This window comes from Stylophora pistillata, chromosome 5 (assembly GCF_964205215.1).
Source record: "Stylophora pistillata chromosome 5, jaStyPist1.2, whole genome shotgun sequence".
In the NCBI taxonomy this organism is placed as follows: Eukaryota; Metazoa; Cnidaria; class Anthozoa; order Scleractinia; family Pocilloporidae; genus Stylophora; species Stylophora pistillata.
Window position 1 is genome coordinate 8,968,208 of NC_142523.1, and position 23,228 is coordinate 8,991,435.

Genomic DNA, 23,228 nt, shown 5'->3' on the forward strand with positions numbered 1-23,228 from the left:
CTATTAAAAGTAGCATATTATCATTATTTTTCATTTTTTTGCCAAAGTTCCTTTGTACACTGGAAAGTCTGAAATTAAACGGAGTGCTGGTGTTATAATCATCTTATAATCGTGTCTTGTGAAACTCACATCATACTCAACAAGCCCATCTAAACAGATATCATGCAAGTCAACAAGTCTGGGTTAGATTTCGGGCCGCTTTTTTCAGGTGAACATTGTACTTATTGCATTTCTGGTTTTCTTGCCTTTGGGAAAAGGTTTTCAGACTTCTAATCTCAAAAGTTCTTAAGAAGTTATCTTTGTCTTTACTCTCAGTTTTGATCTTCCCTTTTTGAATCCTGTCACTTTGTTTACTTTCCACATAACATATGAGCAACTCTTCCTGGACAAAACTACGCACGTTCACTGCAGCAAAAGTATCACCAGCAGATATCACACTTACCCTTGTCGCAATGTCATTTAGATGACAGACAGTGAGGTAACGGAATGTTTTATTTGCATTGCAAATATGTTATCACTCCATCAAGTAAAAAATGTTTTACTTCTGTCAGGAACTTCGAACATAGAGCTCTGAGCTTCGATTGCCTATTTGGCTTAAAATAACGACTTTTCGGTAGGACAAATCGTTTCATGATATGTGTCAGGTAATTCTAAAGCCGGACAGCCTAATATTTATTGTTGGATGAACCCCGAATATTGGTTTTAGAGTAAAACAACCCAAGCACGTGGGCGGCCGGACAGCAACCACAAACCAACTAAGTAAGACGTGAAGTAACAGAAGTTCATGTCTTTCAAGAGCTCAAGTAAGTTATGTAGTTTTATTCTCCTACAATCAATAAATGTTACAAACAATTTAGAGCACCTTACTGGAGCCTCGGCTAAATGCTAAAAGATATCATAATGCGTCGATGGGCCTGTCTCGCCTATGATTCATTTCTTCTAATTCATCGGCGAAACAAACAGTGTAAAGAAACTTGTCACGGGTAAATGTAAACACTGAATGAAATTGCAGACTGCAATATTCCATGAATCCAATTCATTACACTTTGCATGCGCAAGTTTTTGTCCGGAAGGAAATTCAATGCTAAGGCAATTTGAAAATAATTGTAGTCTAGCGACACCGGCCCAGTCACTACAAAGATTCCATAACTGAACCCTTTCATGCATCAGTTTTGTGGGGAGAAATATCGATCTCCAGCACATGAAAACGTTATTCCTCAGAGAATGATATGAGCAAACCTTTAAAACTTCGGTTTCTAAGGGACCACTCATTAACCTGTAATATCATAACATGTAAATTTACGAGTACTGGCTAAATTTGCGTTTCCGAAAATTGTTCCTTTTATTTCGCTAAGAATTTCAGTCTAAATTTGTTTCAGGGTTTAAATATTATTTCATAGGAAGAATGACATTGCTCAATTCCGAGAAAGAGAAGAAAAGGCAATAGTTTACCGTGCTGAAAAAGCTGCAATTTTTAATGTGTGTGTGTTATTTATGTGTCGAATTATGCGCGGGAAGGATATTCCATGCAATACTATGGCATGTCTTTCGTTAGCATTAGGAAGAGCTGGAGTGCCGACATTCAGGAACAGTTTTTCTCGAAGAAAGAGAGACTCCCACAGAGATACAAGGTGGATGAATGAAAGGAAAAAATCAGTGGATTTTGTACGGTTACCCTCCATGTTTGATCAAACCTTCCCTGTCTTATGGCTATCCTGACTCATCTGTAGGAAACATCTTGGAAGTTACAACTCGGAAAGGAAATGGATTTGAGCCATACCCAATAAACAACATTGGAATAAGTTTCGACGGTATTTTAGTCCGAATCGAATATCTGGAGATAGAAACCTGTGTATTTCTCCCCTTCCCTCCATCCGTTCCCTTATATCCCCCCGCCCCATATCCCTTCTCCCCTTCCTCGCCTGATTCCCCCTCCCCGAACTAATCTGCATCGTCCTTTCTTTCAACGTTATATTTACACTTGTAATTTTCTTCATGTGTATCACCCACCAGACGATCAAAAAAGAAGAAGGCATGGTACGTTATTGATCATGAACAAGCTTATGAAATCAAGTTCATATATAAAGATGCTCTTAATTCAGGTTATTTTATGATTTTATAGCGTGTTTTCCAGGTTACTGTGCAGCTTAAACATCTTGCGGGAATTATCTTGTGGATTAGCCTTTTTGCTTTTCGATTTGTTCTTTAAGTTTTGTTTGCTGGTTTTTATACTCGTGATTTTTTCGTTTGTTTCTTTCCTATTTAATTTAAATGACATTTATTACCAAAGGGAATAAATTTATTTATGCAGGCTGCGCCGCGTCTTATCTTTATCCCGGATGGGTTACATCCGGGACTTATAATAGCAGATACTTAAACATCCGAATATTTGATTTCGGGCCTCTTTTAGTTAAGCTTCGGTGCAGGGCAAACATTCCCCACCCTATTGTTTTCGAGCATTCTCATAGGTGCGTTGAGTCCTCATTCGATGGGTGTTTGCCCTCACCTTTGCTGGGATTAGGTTTTTATTTCCGGTTTCACTGTAATTTGATTTGGTATTAAAAATAAACGGCCACTCAAATGAGTGGCCAAATTACGGCAAATAAAGGTTGTCCGTTTAATTCTCCCAGCAAACCGTGCTCACCCCTAGCAATGTACAGTGCACAACACTTAGTTATTGGCAAGCGAGCAGGAGGCATAAATGAGTTTTACAGGATTTTTTCTTGATTATGCTCATCGTGGTACAGAGATTACTATTATTAAATGAACAAAACCTTGTAGTAATGATAAAACTGCGGCTATGATTTTAATAAAAGAACCTTTGAAAAGATCTAATAATTTTATATCCCTATTCCGCAATGGGAAAGTTGTTTCAGGGACATATGGTTCTGATTGAAGATTAACGCTAAATATATTGTAGAATGCAAAAAAATCGATTTTTCATTAAAAAATTGTATGTTAGGATAAATTAAGCAGACTTTCACTTTTACTTAAGAGAGCTTCACCAGCATATCACACAATATCTCTTAACTGTTCCCTCTTCTCACTCGGAAGAGATATTAAACTCGGATCCGCCAGCGGACAAGAGGTGTTCTGTATATTCCATAGGTACTGAATACCTATTTAAAAGCGAAGACAATTTTAAAACACAATTTCAGAACATCAAATGCAGAGAACACCAGCGCATAGAATAAGCTCGCAGAAAAGCTACTTCAACTTTCGACTAATTAAATATAAACATTCAAGTTCTCAATACAATATACATCGAAGGTTGGTATAAATAGTTGATTAATCTACTTGCAGTTCTGACATTGTCTTAGTAACTTTGTTTTATATGTACACAAGGATATAAAACACTCTCTTCTCACAGAGCATATGTCAATTGCAAGTGAGTTTAATTGCAAATGAGTTTGATGTAACTGTGTTGGTTTATGAGTTTATGAGCCTTTTTAAAGATTGATATATTTTATTCACCTAGCATGAGGTAAACTCAGCCCATTTACAAAAATGAAAAATTTGTCTGTGAGTTTGATTCACAAAGATATTTCGCGCGTAAAAACATGTTTGACCTATTGAGTGGTCGTTTACTATGCCTTCGTAATGTAAAGGACGTCTTGAATAGGTAAGAAAAATAACGAAAATCATTGGTGCTTTTGTTCTGGTTTTAGCAGGCTACGACAAATCGACACATTTTAATTACTAACACACCAACAGAGGGCCTGGTTACATAAGCCGGGCTGACCCGATTTTACCGAGATCTTGGCCCGTTTGTAATCAGCTTTGTGATTCCAAGTCAAACGAGCCAGCCTGGTTAGCCGTAATCCTGGTTTTGAGATATAAAGGATTTAGAGGATGGGAGGGAGGTTCAGAAAATCAGAAAATTTGAACCATAAGAATCTCATAGAACCCTAGCAAGGCCTTAGGTAAGTTTTACTGTGATACAAACAACATCCTTCAACCCCCCTCTCCCCCCCCCCCCCATTCTTGTAGGCGACAAATAATGACCATTCCTTAAAAAGCATTCACCCCCCTCTTCAAAAGAGAAAACATAAAAGGAGGCAAAAATATTTCTCTTCGGACAATAGTGTTACCACACTGTGTCGTTTATCGATTCGGGGATTTATTTCCAAGAGTTTTCTTTTCTTTTTTTTTTTTTATATTTTTTAAGATATTTCGATGCAAAATTTGTCACAGTGGTGGAACAAAAGGGTGTGAGGGCAAAAATTGGCATAATTCTCCCGCGTTTGAGTGTTTGTTGGGCGTTCGCATGATAAAATAATTTCAGTGGTTAAATAGTTAGAAAAGTAATTGGAGGATTTGAAGTTAATAAAGCAACAAATGAACAGCTTTCCAACTTTCGGTCTTTCTTCCAAAGATGGTGATTTAGTTTAAGGCATATTTAACAAGAGATTATTCAGCTTTATAATCTCTTGGACATAAACTCCTCTTCTGAGTTTTCTCGAAGAATAGCATTAAACAAATGTAACTTTATAAAATTCATTTCATTAAACGAGTAGATTTCTTAAATTTCCTGATTACGCAATAAGTCGCTTTCATGAGAAAGTAAACTGTCTGTTGAATTATTGGGCATTTTCAAATCTGTCTTTGTTTTGCTGCAGCGGTGTCCACATGTTATCGCTATCTTAACCTGGTGCCCAGATCCCACTGTGTGACTGTAACCTCTTGGCCATGAATGGTCTGGGTACGAGGATTGAGATACTATATCGCACACAGACTATTTACATTAAATTTACACCATAGCATCTGGGTACAAGATTAACCCTCCCTCACATAGATACCCGTAGAACTAAGCGGGTAGAGGAAATGGCCTACCCCTAACTCCCACTTAGTGAACCAGGACGGCGCTCTGGGATTTGAACTCTTTTCTGATATAAATTTCTCTTGTGTTCCGATAAATTTGCATGGCTCGTATCGCGTGAGTGAAAGCAATCTGTTGTATTAACCATCTTCTGATAATTACTTAAAGTTTTAATAATAGAGGCATTGTAATGAACATCACGAGATGAACACGCCTCGCTGATTTTGAAATATATGGTTTACCTTCGCGATTCTACCGAAGATTGCGGAATTCAACTATTTTTCTTCTGTTAATTGAGATTTTGGGAGTTCAACTCGTCAGTTCCCAAAACCTGTGATCCGGTAAGTTTCGTCGATTCTTATTTTTTCTCAAGGATTTGAATGGAACACTCGGACAATTTTGGCATACTTTGTATCATTAAATTCAATAGTCGATTTGAACTCGGTTGACTCAAACTGATGATACTTTCCCTTGGCTCAAATTTACCCTGATAACTCTGACTTTAGTAATAAAATAATTTGGATATATCAACAAAGTTGAAATGGTAAATTGGCCACCGTAACGATTACAAAAGCTGACGTTTCGAACGTTAGCCCTTCGTCGGAGCGAATAGAGAAATTGTGGGTTGTGTGTGCTTTTAAAGGCAGAAAATGGAGCTACGTTAACTTTAGGTAGGTGTCTGAACAGAGCTGATTGACACGTCCCAACCTTTACTCGTGATCGATAAGAACATGGTAACATTTATGAAAACGTGACACATTTAGCTAAACTTTCTAAAATAAAACTTTCTTATACGGAACAAACTAAATGTGCGAAACGACTCTCGATCGTGCAAGAAGTGTATACATGATTCGTTATTAATTGTGATAGAACAATTGCAATTCAACTCCAGTCCCGATACCTCGAACCTTCGCTAACTCGAATCCTTTTACGTCTCCCCGAATTACGAGGATTCTACTGTAGATTGGTAACTGGAATAGTGGTTAGATGTATATATACATACAGTTACTTTATTCATCATTACGGATGCAAGTTACATGCTCTGCTGGGTCAAGTAAACAAATTACAAACAACATCTCACAAGGGCTACTTTATAGAAGAAATTTCAAATTAGTACTCGATAGTTACTGGATATGATAAATAAAATTCAGAAACGATTTCTGCAGACTAGTGCCGGCTGTTATTTGTTGTTTTTCAAGACAATTTTGCAGACAAGATATTGATGACAACGGCCTCGGTATGATCACTGATGCGCGGAAAGGAAGAAAAGATCGATGAAACACTGTGTTATTCTTGGGTTTCACCCACGTGACCAATACCTTAGCAACGGTTACTATCCGCCATCTTGGTGTCCCTCGAGCGTAAACAAACCGTATCTAACGAAGAGTTCATGTGAGAAAGAAGGGATGGTTTTATGTATTATTGTTGGCTGTTCGAGCAAAAGTGGAAAGCATAAAGACTAAGGATTTTTTCGTATAATAATTTAATAATTTTATTATTTCTATAGCGCAAAATTCATTATATATATGATCTAATGCGCTATACCTAAGATCATCACAAATCAAGGGGAAGAACAGGAGATACTAGAAGTTGTTGTATTGTTCGAGGCTTGCGGCTGTTGTAGATCCTCGATTTTTTGGTCGAGCTTTTCTTTGAGCTTCTTAGCCGATGAGAAATCGATGTCTTTAGCCCTCGCATACGGCACTTCATTGACCTATGTCGGCAAAATCCATGAGCATTTTACCTGACTGCAAGTAAGCTTGGGGTGTCACGAAAACTCACACCCCGAAAACTCAGACTCCTCGAAAATTCAAGAGATAAACTCGACTCATGATCACTCCTGGTAATCCCTAGTGTATTTTGACCTTTTGGATCTTCATCCAACTGAAGCAGCAAAAGCAAGGCCGCAAGTTGCACGTTTCGCAAAAACGTCCGATGGTTGAGTATTAAAACATTTTAGAGTGACACAAGACTTCATTTAGCTTAGATTTCCTCCATTTTTCCCGTTAATTTTGAACTTTTCATTCACAGTTAACGGGATCAAATGCGCTCGCTCCAACACCAAAGTATTAAAATGTGGCGTGATTTTGACGAGCCGAAAGGGACGTTCGTTTACCTTTTTGTACTTCGTCGCACAGATCCTTGTTGTCGCTCTGTTAAAATTCTTAAATATTTCGCGATAATAATGGATACAAACAGAGACTCGGCCCACCAGTCCCAAAACGAAGACAATTTTGTGACCCTTGGGCTAGAGTTCTTAAATGAGGCAGAAAGAGAAAAACAACGCGAAAGAAGACTCGGCATCAGCGCCGTCACGATTCGCCTCACTGAAGAATCACTCTTGATATTGTTGTTCATCTTTCGCGTCGGATTTGTTGCATTATTCCACCGGTTATATCATAAAACAATTGGTTCATGCTTTATGCTATGCACTCTCGAATTATGGAGCACTTCGGAAGCTCGGAGAACACTTCGAGGGACCTGAGTTTTCGGTGTCTGAGTTTTCGTGACACCCAGCGACCTTGCCATGAATTCTAGTAGTTGCCTCTAACATAAATAAAACACTCGCGATATGTGAGCATGACTCAGCCAGTCCAGCTTTGCATCCCAAGCAATGGGCTGACAAAATAGTCCCATCGTTTTCGGAAATGACCCAAATGTTCACTAAAGGATCATTCATATGCTGTGAATGCCAAACTCGTGCTCTCACGGCATTCTTGCCGGCGATTACTTTGCCTACAACTGAGGTTACAAATCCCGACACCATTTGATTAAACGCCTCTAGACTCTTGAACGCCTTGAACTGCTTCTTGGTGTAGAAGCTGGTCTCAAGAACGAGGTAACTCAGCAAGTCCGACGCTTCCACAGGAGGCAAGCATTTTGGACTGAACTTCTCGGCTGGTATGCTTGCAGGGTCAACCCCAATGACCGAGATCTTTTGCAAACATCTTTCCTTCCATCTCTCTAAGCTTTCGGCATACTCAGAGAGCACTGGGATACCTTAAGATGAATGCCAGATACTTTTATCGCTTTTTTCTTCCCGGATATTCATGTAGTTGGGGAAATAATAGGGCGATAAGAGAGAGGGCTTCACTATAGAAATCGACTAATTATTCATAAATTTGACACCCGAGAGACACCAACATAGCGGACACTAACTTCAGCAAAGCTTGTGACGTCACCTGAAACCCAACCATATGTGACGACTTAAATTGCTCTTAAAAGCTCTTGCTTGCCTTAAAATATTTTAAAAGTTTTGTTCGGAATTTTTTTTTTTTAATTTGAATTTGAACATTCTAGGAAATGTAAATAGTATTCAACTGACGTCATTTGAAGAATGTCGATTCCATTAAATTAATTAATGGTAATGAGTTGCCAGTAATTACTCGATTTGCCTAATACTGCGTCCAAATGAATGCTGGGATCGGCCGAGCCAGTACCAGTTCGCTCAAGCGGCATGTTGTCTCGCGCGGCCTCGATCTTTGTTGTATGAAATGCAGAGCCAGAAAAGCTTCCTTAATTTTCCTAAAGTTGTGTGTTTTCAAACCTTTCGTCTTTCCGTGATGGGCCGAGGAAATCGTTGATCTGTGTGAGAATGTGAAAATGACCGTATTGCATCACAATACAATTTTCCTTATGCCCCCATAAAGCTTTACAATATCCTTATGATCACCATCCCCCCTCATCAGCGAGTAACTGGAAGTAAATTTTATAGAGCCCTCCCTTTATACTCTGTCGGACCCCCCTCAAAAACCAAATTTTGTGACTATAAATTCACAAGTAGGTGTTTCTTAAAGTATAAGTATGTAACCGATAGTTTCAATTTTGGTCTAATTCATCTGTAAAGGCCCGTTAAATGCATGGTTTCAACATCTGCTTCGACATGCACTTCACCTTTGTTGAACCAAATGTTCGGTGCGTTTGAACAGGTCGTCCAACATTGTTGAAAACGTAAAAAGTGTTAAAACCTTGTTAAAAGCGTGTTGAATCAAGTTTCAATCAGTTCAAACTTTCATTCAACATCGACTCAGCTTTTCCTTTATAAAACCATTTGAAGAACTTTTAAGGGCCACTGAAAGGCCTCCGCACAAATTTTTTTTTGCGTTCAACATTTGCTCAACATCCGTTCAACATTTCTAGAACGAATGTTAGTGAAATGTTAAAACCGTTTAAACGGGCCTTAAATCTCGCATCTGTTTGGATCAATGTGAGCAACTTCGAGATTACCCCTCCCCCCCCCAATGAACCTTACAGTCACCCTTACTTGTTACGAGTTGACTGTTGTTAGGAAGGGTGGGCGTACAGTTTCTCTAAAACTGGCAATGATTCTCACTTTGATGAGCGATGAATTGGCAATACATTTTCTACAGTTTCCGCTTTATACTCCATCGGAGACGATTGTTCCTCCCTAAAAACCACGCAGTCCTCCAAGATTCTCCACCCTCCCCTCCCCTAGGCGACGAGTGAGACTGGTCCCCAGGACCACTAAAACACTAAATTTCGTAACTATTCATACACAGTTATATCTTTCTCAAAGTCATAGTATGTCGCCGATATCTTCAGTTTAGTCTAATTCATCCCTAAATCTCGCGTTGGTTTGGATCAATGTGAGTACCTGAACAACTGCGCACCTACCCCTCCCCTAACCCAACATTAACCTTAACTTCTCATCAGTCGACTATTGTTGGGTTAAAGGAGGGGTAGCTGCGCAGTTGATCAGATACTCTCTTTAAACAAATAGTTTGTGGCCAGGCTCCTCCTCGAGCATAGGCCATTGACAATCTCCCTGCTTCAACTCGTACAATCCTGAGTTAGCCTACAAGGGTGGTCCATGCCACCAGATGTAGTCCCAGTGTTTCCTCTCAGCCAGAACATCTTGCTGTGAGGCGTTTTATGGGCGTCTTCTTGTCTTTTTTCCCTTAAAGATTCCATTTCAAGACTTGCCCTTTTAAAGATCGTGCAAAAACGTCATGAAACTGAACCCATCAATAAAGTATATATTTCTTATTCCTTTTTTCCTGATTCCATAGCGAACACAAACTTATCAGTTAATAAATACATACTACAATTTTCAGTTGAGTGAGAAGCGATAAAAGTTTGGTGACAAACTTTTGAGGTTAAGATCATGTTGTTTTCATGGGAAACCAGCTCCATTTCCAGAGACGAGGTGTCGCTTGATTTCTTTCTTTGGCGGCCTTCTAAGTTTGGCCGTTAGCGACGCTAAACTCTTGACTAGTTATCAAACGAATAAAATTCTGACGTGGCAACTTTACGGTCAAACCCACGTCCCCAAACCTTTCCCGCATCTAACTCAACTATTAATCGTAGTAAATGTTAGACAAAGTTGAAAATTTCTAAGTACTCAATTGCGAAGAGGATTAATTAAGTTTTACAACTGAATGACTTGACTAATGGGGACACTGCCTTTGTATAAGGTCTGGTTGAATATGGCCACTCCAATGGAATATACTGAGGAGCAATTGAATTACTACAGGATCTGTTACATTGTCACCGATGTGCTAACTGAAGGCCTTCGAACAATCTTCAAACGAGAATGGGACAATCGCTACAAGGCAACCCTGGGAGAATGGAAAGATGAACCGAAAAATGAAATGGACTTTTGGAACGGTGAGTCCCCACGAAACAGAAGTAGAAACGCCCGTCTCTTGACAACTATGACCAATGGTGACAGAGCGGAATGGGATTGTACCATGCTGTTTTATGCCATTCTTCATTCCGATTGCATCCGCGGTCTCCATCCAACTGTAAAATCAAATGTGGATGACCTCAGGATATTTCGCAATGAAGAATTTGCGCACATGCCACGAGGCCAACTCTCCAACAGAGATTTTCAAAATGCGATTTCAAAGGTCAATACTGCATTTCACGCACTCGGGCTTGCGCTTTTAAAAATCTATGAAATCCAAACTCAGGCAAGTTTCCCAACGGAAGAGTTGAGATATGTTCTAAAGAAAGTTAACAAACTTCAACAAGACGTCATAGAAAAGGAAACAAAACTTCAAGAAAAATACGAAGAACTTGTTGAAAAAGAAACACAACTAGAAGAAAAAGAGAATCAACGACAGACACTTGAAGAACAGTTGCAAACCGAAGTCTTCCCATTTTGTATTCTTCCTCCTGAACCCACACATGATGTCTTCCCTCGCAGATCGGAGGTTGATAAAATCACACAACACCTCAAAGAACTCAAAGATGACAACAATGACAGCTTAAGCACCTTGTACTTATCCGGGAACCCCGGAAGTGGAAAATCTCAGCTGGCCCGACTAGTAGCCAAGCAATTTTTCGACGAAGGCAAAAAAACTCCCTCTGCGATTTCATTTGTCATGACACTTAATGCCGAAAGTTCAGAAACACTTTTGGAATCGTATGTCTCCTTCGCTCGACAGTGTAAATGTCCAGATTACTCAGTTACAGACACTCGTAATTCCAAATATCTGAACGCAGACGAGAAAATTGCAACTCTCAATACCCTGGTAAGCGCGAAAATCGGGCTTTTCACGTCGTGGTTGTTAGTTGTTGATAATGTCACTAGTTTGTCTCACGTACACACTTACTTGCCAGGTCCAGGAAACCAACAATGGGCGAGGGGCCAGTCGCTGATAACAACACAAGACACCAACTCTATTCCTTTAGAACGCTCTTTCATTCAGCACATCTCTGTAAGCAAAGGAATGCTACCTGATGATGCCAGCTCCTTGTTAAGGCTCCTTTCTGGTGTCACTGATAACGAGGTAGAAAAAGAAATTGCACGAACTTTGGACTACCAGCCACTGGCTTTAGCCAGCGCCGCTATCTATGTAAGACAAGTTCGGGATAGTAAAATAGCTTCAAAATTCGGCTGGACTGACTTTCTAAAGAAACTTGAAAAAGGGCACCGAAGTACAACTGAGAACATTCTTGCCGAGACAAACCCAAGTTACTCAAAAACAATGACCACAGCGACAACACTCGCCTTGGAAAAGATAATGAGATCCGACACAGTTGTAGATCACTTGTTTACTTTTCTCTCTCTTTGTGCGCCACAACCAATACTAAAAGATATTGTCGCCAGCTACATTATGGAAATGGAAAAGAAATTGGAAGATAAAGATGCGATTGGGGTAAAGATAAATCGATGCCCATTCTTGTTGTTTGACGAAGAGGAGAGCGGTGTTTACATTCGAGTGCATGTAGTCGTCCATTACGTTGTTAATTCAGTAACAAAGAAATCTGCCAATGATAAGCAAATAAAATCCATACTAGGGGCTGTTTCATCCTTTTCCAAATTCGAGGATCTAGATTCTCTAGTTATTGGCACAAAAATTGTTCCTCACCTAGCAAAATTGATTACAGAAGCCGAACATTTGTTTTCTGAAGACGGATTATCTCAAGTTTCTCAAATTGATACATTGACTCTGGAGGACTATTCTAACGTCTTTACAACCCTCGGAAATATGTGCCGCGAGCACTCTCAATATCCAGCGGCGAGAAGCTACTTTACAGCAGTCTTAGCAATTGGTAAGTTGAGAAACCCAAGTAATGAATTACGAATTATACATGTTTATAGTCACCTGGGTATTGTCCACAGCCACATGGGTGCCCTAAAGCAGGCAAAAGATTGTCTCGAGCAAGCGCTGGATGTTCAGCTAAAAAAGCTCGGACCTAACCATGTTGATGTCGCAGCATCTTACAATAACCTGGGCCTTGTCCACGAGCAGCTGGGTGACCTAAAGCAGGCAAAAGACAGTCACGAGCGAGCCCTGGATGTTTGGCTGAAAAAGCTCGGACCTGAGCATGTTGATGTCGCAACGTCTTATGATAACCTGGGCCTTGTCCACGAGCAGCTGGGTGATCTAAAGCAGGCAAAAGACTGTCACGAGCGAGCCCTGGATGTTCGGCTGGAAAAGCTCGGACCTAAGCATGTTGATGTCGCAACGTCTTATAATAACCTGGGCCTTGTCCACAAGCAGCTGGGTGACCTAAAGCAGGCAAAAGACTGTCACGAGCGAGCCCTGGATGTTCGGCTGAAAAAGCTCGGACCTGAGCATGTTGATGTCGCAACGTCTTATAATAACCTGGGCGCTGTCCACGAGCAGCTGGGTGACCTAAAGCGGGCAAAAGACTTTCACGAGCGAGCCCTGGATGTTCGGCTGAAAAAGCTCGGACCTGAGCATGTTCATGTCGCAATGTCTTACAATAACCTGGGCGCTGTCCACGAGCAGCTGGGTGACCTACAGCAGGGAAAAGATTTTCACGAGCGAGCGCTGGATGTTTGGCTGAAAAAGCTCGGACCTGAGCATGTTCATGTCGCAATGTCTTACAATAACCTTGGCGATGTCCACGAAAAGATGGGTCGCCTGAGTAAAGCAAAAGACTGTCACGAGCGAGCACTGGATGTTATGCTGAAAAAGCTCGGACCTGAGCATGTTCATGTCGCAATGTCTTATAATAACCTGGGCACTGTCCACGGGAAGCTGGGTGATCTAAAGCAGGCAAAAGACTGTCACGAGCGAGCGCTGGATGTTCGGCTGAAAAAGCTCGGACCTGAGCATGTTCATGTCGCAACGTCTTACAATAACCTGGGCGTTGTCCACTGGCAGATGGGTGACCTTAGGCAGGTAAAAGATTGTCTCGAGCGAGCGCTGGATGTTCGGCTGAAAAAGCTCGGATCTGAGCATGTTGATGTTGCAATGTCTTACAATAACCTGGGCATTGTCCACGAGCGGTTGGGTGACCTAAAGCAGGCAAACGACTGTCACGAGCGTGCGCTGGATGTTCGGCTAAAAAGGCTCGGACCTGAGCATGTTGATGTGGCAATGTCTTACAATAACCTGGGCACTGTCCACGAACAGCTGGGTGACCTAAGGCAGGCCAAAGACTTTCACGAGCGAGCGCTGGATGTTCGGCTGAAAAAGCTCGGACCTGAGCATGTTGATGTCGCAATGTCTTACAATAACCTGGGCACTGTCCACAGGCAGCTGGGTGACCTAAAGCAGGCAAAAGACTGTCACGAGCGAGCGCTGGATGTTAGGCTGAAAAAGCTCGGACCTGAGCATATTCATGTCGCAACGTCTTATAATAACCTGGGCCTTGTCCACGAGCAGCTGGGTGACCTAAAGAAGGCACAAGACTGTCACGAGCGAGCCCTGGATGTTTTGCTGAAAAAGTTCGGACCTGAGCATGTTTATGTCGCAACGTCTTATAATAACCTGGGCCTTGTCCACGAGCAGCTGGGTGACCTAAAGCAGGCAAAAGACTGTCTCGAGCGAGCGCTGGATGTTCGGCTGAAAAAGCTCGGACCTGAGCATGTTCATGTCGCAAAGTCTTACAATATCCTGGGCACTGTCCACAGGCAGCTGGGTGACCTAAAGCAGGCCAAAGACTGTCACGAGCGAGAGCTGGATATTCGCCTTAAGATATTCGGTCCGGAACACGTCAAGGTAGCAGATACTTATATAAACCTGGGCGATGTGCACAATTATCTAGGTCTCAGCCAAGCAGCAAAAGGGTGTTATGATCTTGCGTTGGCGATTTATGTCAAGAACTTTGGCCCTGAAGATGAGAAAGTGAGATTTTTTCAGAATGCACTTGCTCAGCTACGTACAGCAGAACTGAATATTGGTAACACATAAAGTTCAATATTCATAAATTCGTAATTCTTTAAAGCGTTAGGTTCGTTACTCGTAGATCAGCGAAGGTCAAATCGGAATTGAGAGTTCAAACAAAGATATCAAGACTTCAGTTTAAAGCATACTTATACAGATTAAGTCAAGCAACACCTAATTGTGGTGCATTGTAATGTAGAAAATTTAAGAAACAACAGAAAATTTCCTTGTAAGCCAGACTTCTAGCGATCAACATTACAAGTTAAAGAGCCAGTCAGAGTGCAGTCAGTTGCGTTTGACACGTGCCGCAACCGATCTGTAAAAGGCAGAGCTAAAAATCCCATTCAAATCTCAAGAACTTTTGCAGGCTCACTCTTGAAACCATAGCAACGTTAGACTAAAAATGGCAGAATATTTAAAAAATTGAAACTCCCTGTGGTTTTTCCCCCTAGATCACGGCACTAGTAGAGAAATTACGCTTCAAACTTTCACCTCGGATGTCTCTCAAAACGGGCACAAAATATCTTTTGCACACCATAGTTTCATCCTTGCTGATATTAGCCGGTCTATCATCGAAGTTCGATCGTCAAAATGCATTTGGAGTAAGTTCGGCTACGTTGATCTCGACACGTCAGCTGGACGGTCCTCAGCGACAGTTTTATCATATTTTGCTTTGAAAAAAGTGGTTTTGAAGTATCAAGGATTAATCTTTTCAATTGTTTTAAAAATTGCGCCTTATCAATTATTATTAAAAACTAGATCGTTGGATAATGCAATTCAAGACTTTATGGGCTTAGCCATTATGATATATGATATATATACCATAATCTATAAATATGGGCTTAGCCATTATGATTATGATATATATACCATAATCTACAAATATGATTAGTGTACGCGTTGGCTTAAAATTAAAAGGGAGCTAAAAAGAAGAGAAGAGAAGATTTGTCTAATATTGTGAGGGTGTTTTTAATAAAACAATTATTCCACTCGCGCTTGTTGGATATGAGATGACTATAGCTAACTCGGCGCTACGCGCCTCGTTGGCTATCTATCATCTCATATCCAACAAGCGCGAGTGGAATAATTGTTAAATACATACTGAGATACAATGAATATATGAAGTTCATATATTTTGAACTGCGGTATTAGATACGTATGATGCGCGATCTTCGCAGTAGATAGCGCTATTTATGCAATAGCGAAAATCAGACCTAAAAAAAATCAGGCCTGTACGGGACTCGACCGACTGACCTCTGCGATACTAGTGCACTAGAGTATCGCAGAGGTCAGTGGTTCGAGTCCCGTACAGGCCAGATTTTTTTTTTTTTTTTTTTTTCAGGTCTGATTTTCGCTATTGCATAAATAGCGCTATCTACTGCGAGGATCGTGCATCATACGTATCTAATACCGCAGTTTAAAATATATGAACTTCATATATTCATTGTATCACGAATCAACTTAACGGCCTGCTCCCAGTTGGCTTGTTAGCTCAATTGGTAGAGCGCTGCACTAGTGTCGCAGAGGTCAGTGGTTCGAGTCCCGTACAGGCCTGATTTTTTTCAGGTCTGATTTTCGCTATTGCATAAATAGCTCTATCTACTGCGAGGATCGTGCATCATACGTAAATACATACTGTTGCTATGGATTTATAGGCGTCTATGTGACATGCGCAGATGTTTTTCAACTTTGTCTATGTAATATAGAATTAGACCCCGTCACTGGCTGTCAAGATTTTAAAATATCGTCTGTGACTTTATTGCAATGAACGTTGGACTTTTCTCGGAGTATGGTTCCTCTAGAACGTATTAAGTTTAATTTCCGGTTTTGACATCGAAGTAATCCTTTAAAATTTGAAAATTTTTCATAGTTTAAATCATCACAACCATAGTAACTTTTGGCGTGCTGTACGTATTGTAATCTTTAACTAAGTAGGCTAATTATTCAAGGAGTTAAGTAATGGCACTTCTGCAGTCGATGGTGTTGCGTTTTGGGGGTTGAAAAGATTGGTTGTTAGAACAATAGATAAAACCTATAATTCCGTTTGGCAAAAACCGAGCGAATGCACAGAATCCGCGTGGCTCTAATCATACTCTATTTGTCAGTCATTTTCGCGGTGTGAACACGAGCTTGTTGATACACAAAATAAAGCAGGAGTGTAGGCCAGTTTACGTAAGGAGCACAGAATTCGAATGTGTGAAATGCTAGCTACGCCACTACTTGCCAACCTAAAAAGCCCTTGTTTCCATAAGCATCAAAAAAGCTCTTTGTTATATTCGATGCCCAATCAACCAAGATAATGGTTTGAGAATTTGTGTGATGCTCTACAAAGCAAATCTGCTTTTGTTTGAGGTGAACAGAGCCTGGCACTATGGGAGGTCGGTTAGAGCTCAAAAGACGGGTGTCGCGTGTGGTTCGCAGCATCCTCCTGCGCGCATGTCTCGTGTTTACCTCCGCTGGCCTGAAAATGCCACTTCTCCTTCGCAGCCGTTCTTTAGCTAATAGCTCCTTCGTAACGAACAGTATTCCTTTCCCTTTGTTTGAGGGTATAGACCCTTACAGATTGCGCTGGTACAAGTGGCACATTATTATTATTTTTTTAATATTTTTTTTGCTCAAGTTCCTTTGCAGTAAATGGCTTGTACCCGGGGGTAACATGTGAAGGTGTAGTCTGATCGTCCGGGTGAGTGTAGTCCTGAGAAGGAATGTTGTCGGTGGTAGTGACTGACGTTTCGACAACCTGTGCGGAAGTCATCATCAGAGTCAAGTGAATGATTGTTGTCAGTAGAATGTTCTTATTCCAGTTTGTGTGAAATGATCGGTTGGTTTTGCCGTGATGTTATTGGCTGTAAGACTCAAGCGACGTAAGTCGGTCGTGATTGGTCTATTTCGATCTGTCGGTAAAGTTAGGTCGTTCTTTTTCGGTCGTTTGTGATGTTTATGTCGTGAATGAGTCGTTTGTATGGAGCGGGTAAGTGTTGACATCTGTTTAGGGGAGTCTGTTCTAAGTTAGTAAACCAGCTTTCCAGAGTCAGTCGTTGAAAATAGTCAGTGCTGTAGGTTAGGCATTGCGCAGAGTCCCAGTCAATGTTGTGGTTGGTAAGTCGCTGGTGTTCAGCAATGTGATTGCTGACATCACCTTTCCTCGTCGCCCGTCTGTGTTCAGTCAGTCTTGTTGTGAGGTTTCTGCCAGTCTCATCGATGTAGGAGGCTTGGCAGTCGGAACAATTGATCTTATAAATCGTTCCCTGTCTGTTCCTCTGTTCGTCTTTGTCTTTAACGTTGGTTAGTAACTGACGTAGTGTGGTGATGGGTTTGTGGGCGACGCGGCTTTGAAGGGTAGTAAGATGCGCGAGATGTTTTCAGACATGCCTTTTATGTACGGTATGGCTGCTGTAGTCGGAGGGGTTGCGGTATCGTTTGTTTCGGTAGTAGTAGTGGGTCGGTGAATGTTTCGTCGGATGAAGTCGTTGTCGTAGTTGTTCTTTGTGTGATGTAGGGCTGTAGGATGACTCGTCTAGTAATCTGTCGGTGTTTGTCGGTTTCCTGTAAACTGTCGTCCGTAATGAGTTGTCGTTGTGGCTTACCAGGCAGTCTAGAAAAGGAAGTTTGCCATTTTCTTCGACTTCTCTGGTAAACTGTATGTCAGTGTTTTGTTCCTTAAGGTGGTGGTGGAATGCGTCAATTTCGTCGCGTCGAACGGCGGTAAATGTGTCGTCAACGTATCGTAACTAAAGCCACAACTATCAGAACTCTAACACGACGCGCGCAACTAGTATGCGACTCGACAGACAGCTTATCCGACGAAAACAAATACCTTCACCGTGTTTTTACGAAGAACAACTACAACAACGACTTCATCCGACGAAACACTCACCGACCCACTACCACTACCGAAACAAACGACACCGCAACCCCTACGACTACAGCAACCATACAGTACATAAAAGGCATGTCTGAAAACATCTCGCGCATCTTACTACCCTTCAATATCCGCGTCGCCCACAAACCCATCACCACACTACGTCAGTTACTAACCAACGTTAACCGAACAGAACGACCGAACAGAACGACCTAACTTTACCGACGGATCGAAACAGACCAATCACGACAGTCTTACGCCACTTGAGTCTTAAAGCCAATAACATCACGGCAAAGCTAACCCATCATTTTACACGCACTGAAATAAGACCTCTCTACTGACAACAACTATTTACTTGACTCTGATGATGACTTCCGCACAGGTTGTCGAAACGTCAGTCACTACCATCGACAACAGTCTTTCTCAGGACTACACTCACCAGGACGATCAGACTACACCTTCACTTAAGTTCCTTTGTTTACTGGAAAGTCTGAAATTAAGTGGAGTGCTGGTGCGATAATCATGTTAAAACCGTGTCTTGTGAAATTCACATCATGCTCAACAACATATTATGCTAGTCTACACTAAGTTTGAGTTAGATTCTGGACGCTCTTTTCAGGTGAACATTGCACTTATCGCATTTCTGGTTTTCTTGCTTTTGGAAAAAGGTCTTCAGATTTCTACTCTCTTACTCAAAAGTTTGAAGAAATTATCTTTGTCTTTACTCTCATTGTTTCCTTCCCTTTTTGAATCCTGTCAGTTTTTCTTTTTCCGCATAACATATGAGTAACTCTTCCTGGACACAACTACAGTTCACTACAGCAAAAAGTATCATTAGCAAAAATCACACCTACCCTTGTCGAAATGTCATTTAGATTACAAACAGTGAAGTAACGGAATGATTGATTTGCATTGCAAATATGTTTTCACTCGATGAAGTAATAATTGTCTTTGTTCTGTCAGGAACTTCGAACATAGAGCTCCGAGCTTCGATTACCTATTTGGCTTAAAATTGCGACTTTTTGGTACGACAAATAGTTTCATAACATGTGTCAGGTAATTCTAAAGCCGGACAGCCGGCGACCGGACAGCAACCACATACCAACTGAGTAGGACGTGAAGTAACAGAAGGTCATGTCTTTCAAGAGCTCAAGTAAGTTATCTAGTTTCATTCTCCTACACTCAATAATTATGTTACCAACAATTTGGAGCCCTTTACTGGAGCCTCGGCTAAATATTAAAAGATATAATGCATCGATGGGCCTGTCTCGCCTATGGTTCATTTCTTCTAATTTATCGGTGAAACAGACAGTGTGCGGAAACTTGTCACGGGTGTAATTTATGTGAACACTGAATGAAATTGAAAGCTGCAATATTCCATAAGTCTAATTCACTACGTTTTGCATGCACAAGTTTTTGTCCGAAAGGAAATTCAATACTAATTAGGGCAATTTGAAAATAATCGTAATCTAGCGACACCTAATCACCACAAAGACCCCATAACTGAACCCTTTCATGCATCTGCTTTGTCGGGAGAAATATCGATGTCCAGCACATGAAAACGTTATTCCTCAGCGAATGATATCAGCAAACCTTTAAAACTTCGGTTTCTAAGGGACCACTCATTAGTTATCTAACATTATTTACTCTAATAATCGCGCCTTGCCATCTTCTCGCACTTTGAGCCAGGGTTTAATTTTCTCCTCTTTTCCCTTGTACGGCAGCTGCGCATTGGTAAAGGAACTGCTTTAGCTTTATAATAGAGCATCAAAAACTTCAATATAGAATTAAAAAAAAATACTGGAAATTGACCGCCAATTAGTGGGGGTATCGTTAGAATAAAAAAAGGCCTTAAGGTGGGGAGGAGGGGAGAGAAATTGTTTTAATGTGACACAACCAAAATACTCCGAACCCCCCTCCCTTTTGATAAATAATGACCGATCCCTGAACAAGGATTGTGATCTAATTTACTTTAACAATCGCACTTTGGTGTCTTCTCACACTTTGAACCCATGTTCGGAAAGAGTTCCATATAACCCCAGCATTAATTATGCCTTCCATTTCATAAAGACTAAATATAAAGGTTTCTTTGCAACACTCTATGCATAATTAATGCATGGGGTTCTATGGAACTCTTACCCCCATGTTCAATTTTCTCCTATTTTTCCTTGTACGGCGGCCCTGCTTTGGCAAGGGAACTGTTTTAGCTTTTTAACACTGAGTCAGAATCTTTCATTTAGAATTCAAAGGACTGAAATACAATAAATACGGCTGTCTGCATTTTTCATATCATTTATGGACCATACCAGTTTTCTTAACTCCTAGCAAGTTGTTAAACCATGCTGTTTTAGATCTCTTATTCAGGAACCAGAGTCATTAGTTATAGACTGAAGGGGGTGGGGGGGGGTGGAGGACTATGGGCGATCATTAGGTTTGTATGGAGAACAGAGAGGGAACTAGTCGTCGCCAACTGAGTATAAAGGGGAGAACTATAGAAAAATGACTGCCAGCCAATTATTTTTCAATGATGGGGGGGGGGGGGAGTCATAAGAATGTTACAAAGCATTACCGGGGATCAGATAAATGTAATTATGACAGTCAAGATTCTCTGACCCCCTCCTCCCCCTCAGGCGATAAATAATGGCCCGTCCCTGATTTCATTCCTCTGAAACCTGCTCTGAGATTTTTTGTGAAACTTTACTTTTTGTTTGTTTATCTTATAGGAGCGAAAATTTGAAAATAAAAAAGAGGAAAGTTTTGAAATAAAGAAAGGGGTGAAATTTTGAAATAAAAAAGGGAGAGGGGAGTCCCGGGGCTCGTTTAGGAACTGTAGTACTCATATAATTCCTATAATATCATAACAATTAAATCTACGAGTACTGGCTAAATTTTCGTTTCCGAAAATTGTTCCTTTTGCTTCGCCGAAAATTGGAGAAAGAGAAGAAAGGCAATAGTTTACCGTGCTGAAAAAACCACAATTGTTGATGTGCGTGTGCTATTTATGTGAAGGATATTCCATGCAATACTATGGCATTTCTTTCAAACAGTTTTTCTCGAAGAAAGAGACTCCCACAGAGGTACAAGGTAGATGAACGAAAGGAAAAAAAACAGTTGATTTTGTACCGTTATCCTCCATTTTTAACCAAACCCTCCCTTTCCTAGAGCTATCCTGACTCATCTACAGGAACATCTTGGAAATTACTACTTCTCGAAGAGGAAATGGATTTGAGTCATACCCAAAGAACATTGGAATAATTTTCAAAGGTCTTTTAGTCCAAATCGAGGATCTGGTGATAAAAACCCGTATATTTCTCCACTTCCCTCCGATCCCCCATAATCCCCCCATATCCCCTTTCCCCCTTCCCCTCCTGATCTCCCCTCCCCGAACGAATCTGCATCATTCTTTCCTTCAGTGTTATATTTACGCTGTTGTAATTTCCTTCGTGTTTATCGCCCACCAGACGATCAAGAAAGAAGAGACATCGTACGTTATGGACTATGAACAAGCTTATAAAATCAAGTTAATAGAGAAAGGTGCTTTAACGCAGGTTAGTTTATGATTTTATGGCGTGTCCAGGTTATTGTGCAGCTTAAACATCTTGCGGGAATCATCTTGTGTGAGTGGCCTTTTTACTTCTCGTTTCCTTCTTTGTTTTGTGTGCTGGTTTTTTTTCTCGTGATTTGTTTGTTTATTTGTTTGTTTGTTTCTTCTTTATTTTAAATAAGGGGTTTTTATTTTCAAGGAAATCATTATTTTAAATCGATTTTCTGCTTAATCAGTCGAACATAAACGAGAAACAAAACGCCATATGAGTAAATTAAAATTTCAAACTTACCAAATTATGCAGAGACATAGTTAGTAGTCCCCTCTACTAACTATGGCAGAGGGGAGCAACTCAGTCAAAGTAAATCAATCAACAAGGGATATTTAGAATATGTCAAAATTCGAGTAATGAGATACGACACTTGACCGGCATCCAAAGTTGCTCGTTTGATTGAGAAACCGGTCATTATTTATCCTTTGGCTAGGTGGGTCGGTAAATTTTGGTTGTGTCACCATGTAAACTACCTAATCCCCCCCCCCCCTGGGGATCTGTTGTATTCAGATGATCCCCCATAATTGGCAATCAATTCTCTATAGTCCCCCTTTAATCTCTGTTAGTGACAACTGTTTGCCATGGCAACCAGAAGAGTAGTCCTTACACTCCCTCTTTTCGATCTAATCGGTCCATCAGTTGATTGGCCTTTTTGTAGACTGTGTCATACGTTTGGTGACTAGTACTAGTTTAACATTTTCAGTGAGAGAAACATTTGATACATATCTCCGAAATTTTGAGGAAATATGGAACAGAAATGAAGAAATTAGTTGAGTTTAAAACTGTGGGCTGTTTATCAGAGTTTTTCTAGATTTTGCTCATTGTGGTACAGATATAACTTTAAAGGAACACAAACCTTTTAGTAATGATAAAATTGCAGCTATTATTTTACTTAAAGAATGTTAGAAAAGATCTAATAAATTTTACATCCCCATTCCACAATGGGAAAGTTGTTTTAGGGCGTGTAGTTCTAACTTAAAATTAATACTAAATACATTATAAAATGCAAAATATATTATTTCAGTGAAAACGGGTTTGGCAGGATAAATTTAGCAAAGACTTTCACATTTACTAAAACAACCTTCAAACACCATACTAGTATATTACACAAAACACTTTTTACAAATCGTTGTTTAGGCATGCATTCTATGGTTACTTTTGTTGTTCTTTTTCTTTTTTATTAACAGAGTCTGTAAAAAAAAAAAAAAAAGGTTTATTTTTCTTTGTTAAGAGAGCTAATGCCCATAAAATTTTTCTTTCAACTCACCATGTGAAATCTGAGAAGCTCATTGTATCTGATTTATCATCACGGGTTTATTACGAATCAACTTAACGGCCTGCTC

At 40.5% G+C, this 23,228-nt stretch overlaps 2 protein-coding genes across 3 annotated transcripts in view; both read left to right on the forward strand.

Moving 5' to 3' along the window:
- The window catches only part of LOC148730117 (uncharacterized), a 63,259-nt gene that overhangs the window by 35,412 nt on the left and 4,619 nt on the right, over positions 1 to 23,228 (forward strand). The window lies entirely within an intron of this gene.
- LOC148730121 (uncharacterized) lies at positions 5,008 to 15,567 on the forward strand. Its single transcript, XM_088761664.1, has 2 exons — positions 5,008 to 5,160; positions 10,255 to 15,567. Exon 2 carries the CDS (start codon positions 10,267 to 10,269, stop codon positions 14,452 to 14,454), a length of 4,188 nt encoding a protein of 1,395 aa, XP_088617790.1. The 5' UTR covers positions 5,008 to 5,160; positions 10,255 to 10,266; the 3' UTR covers positions 14,455 to 15,567.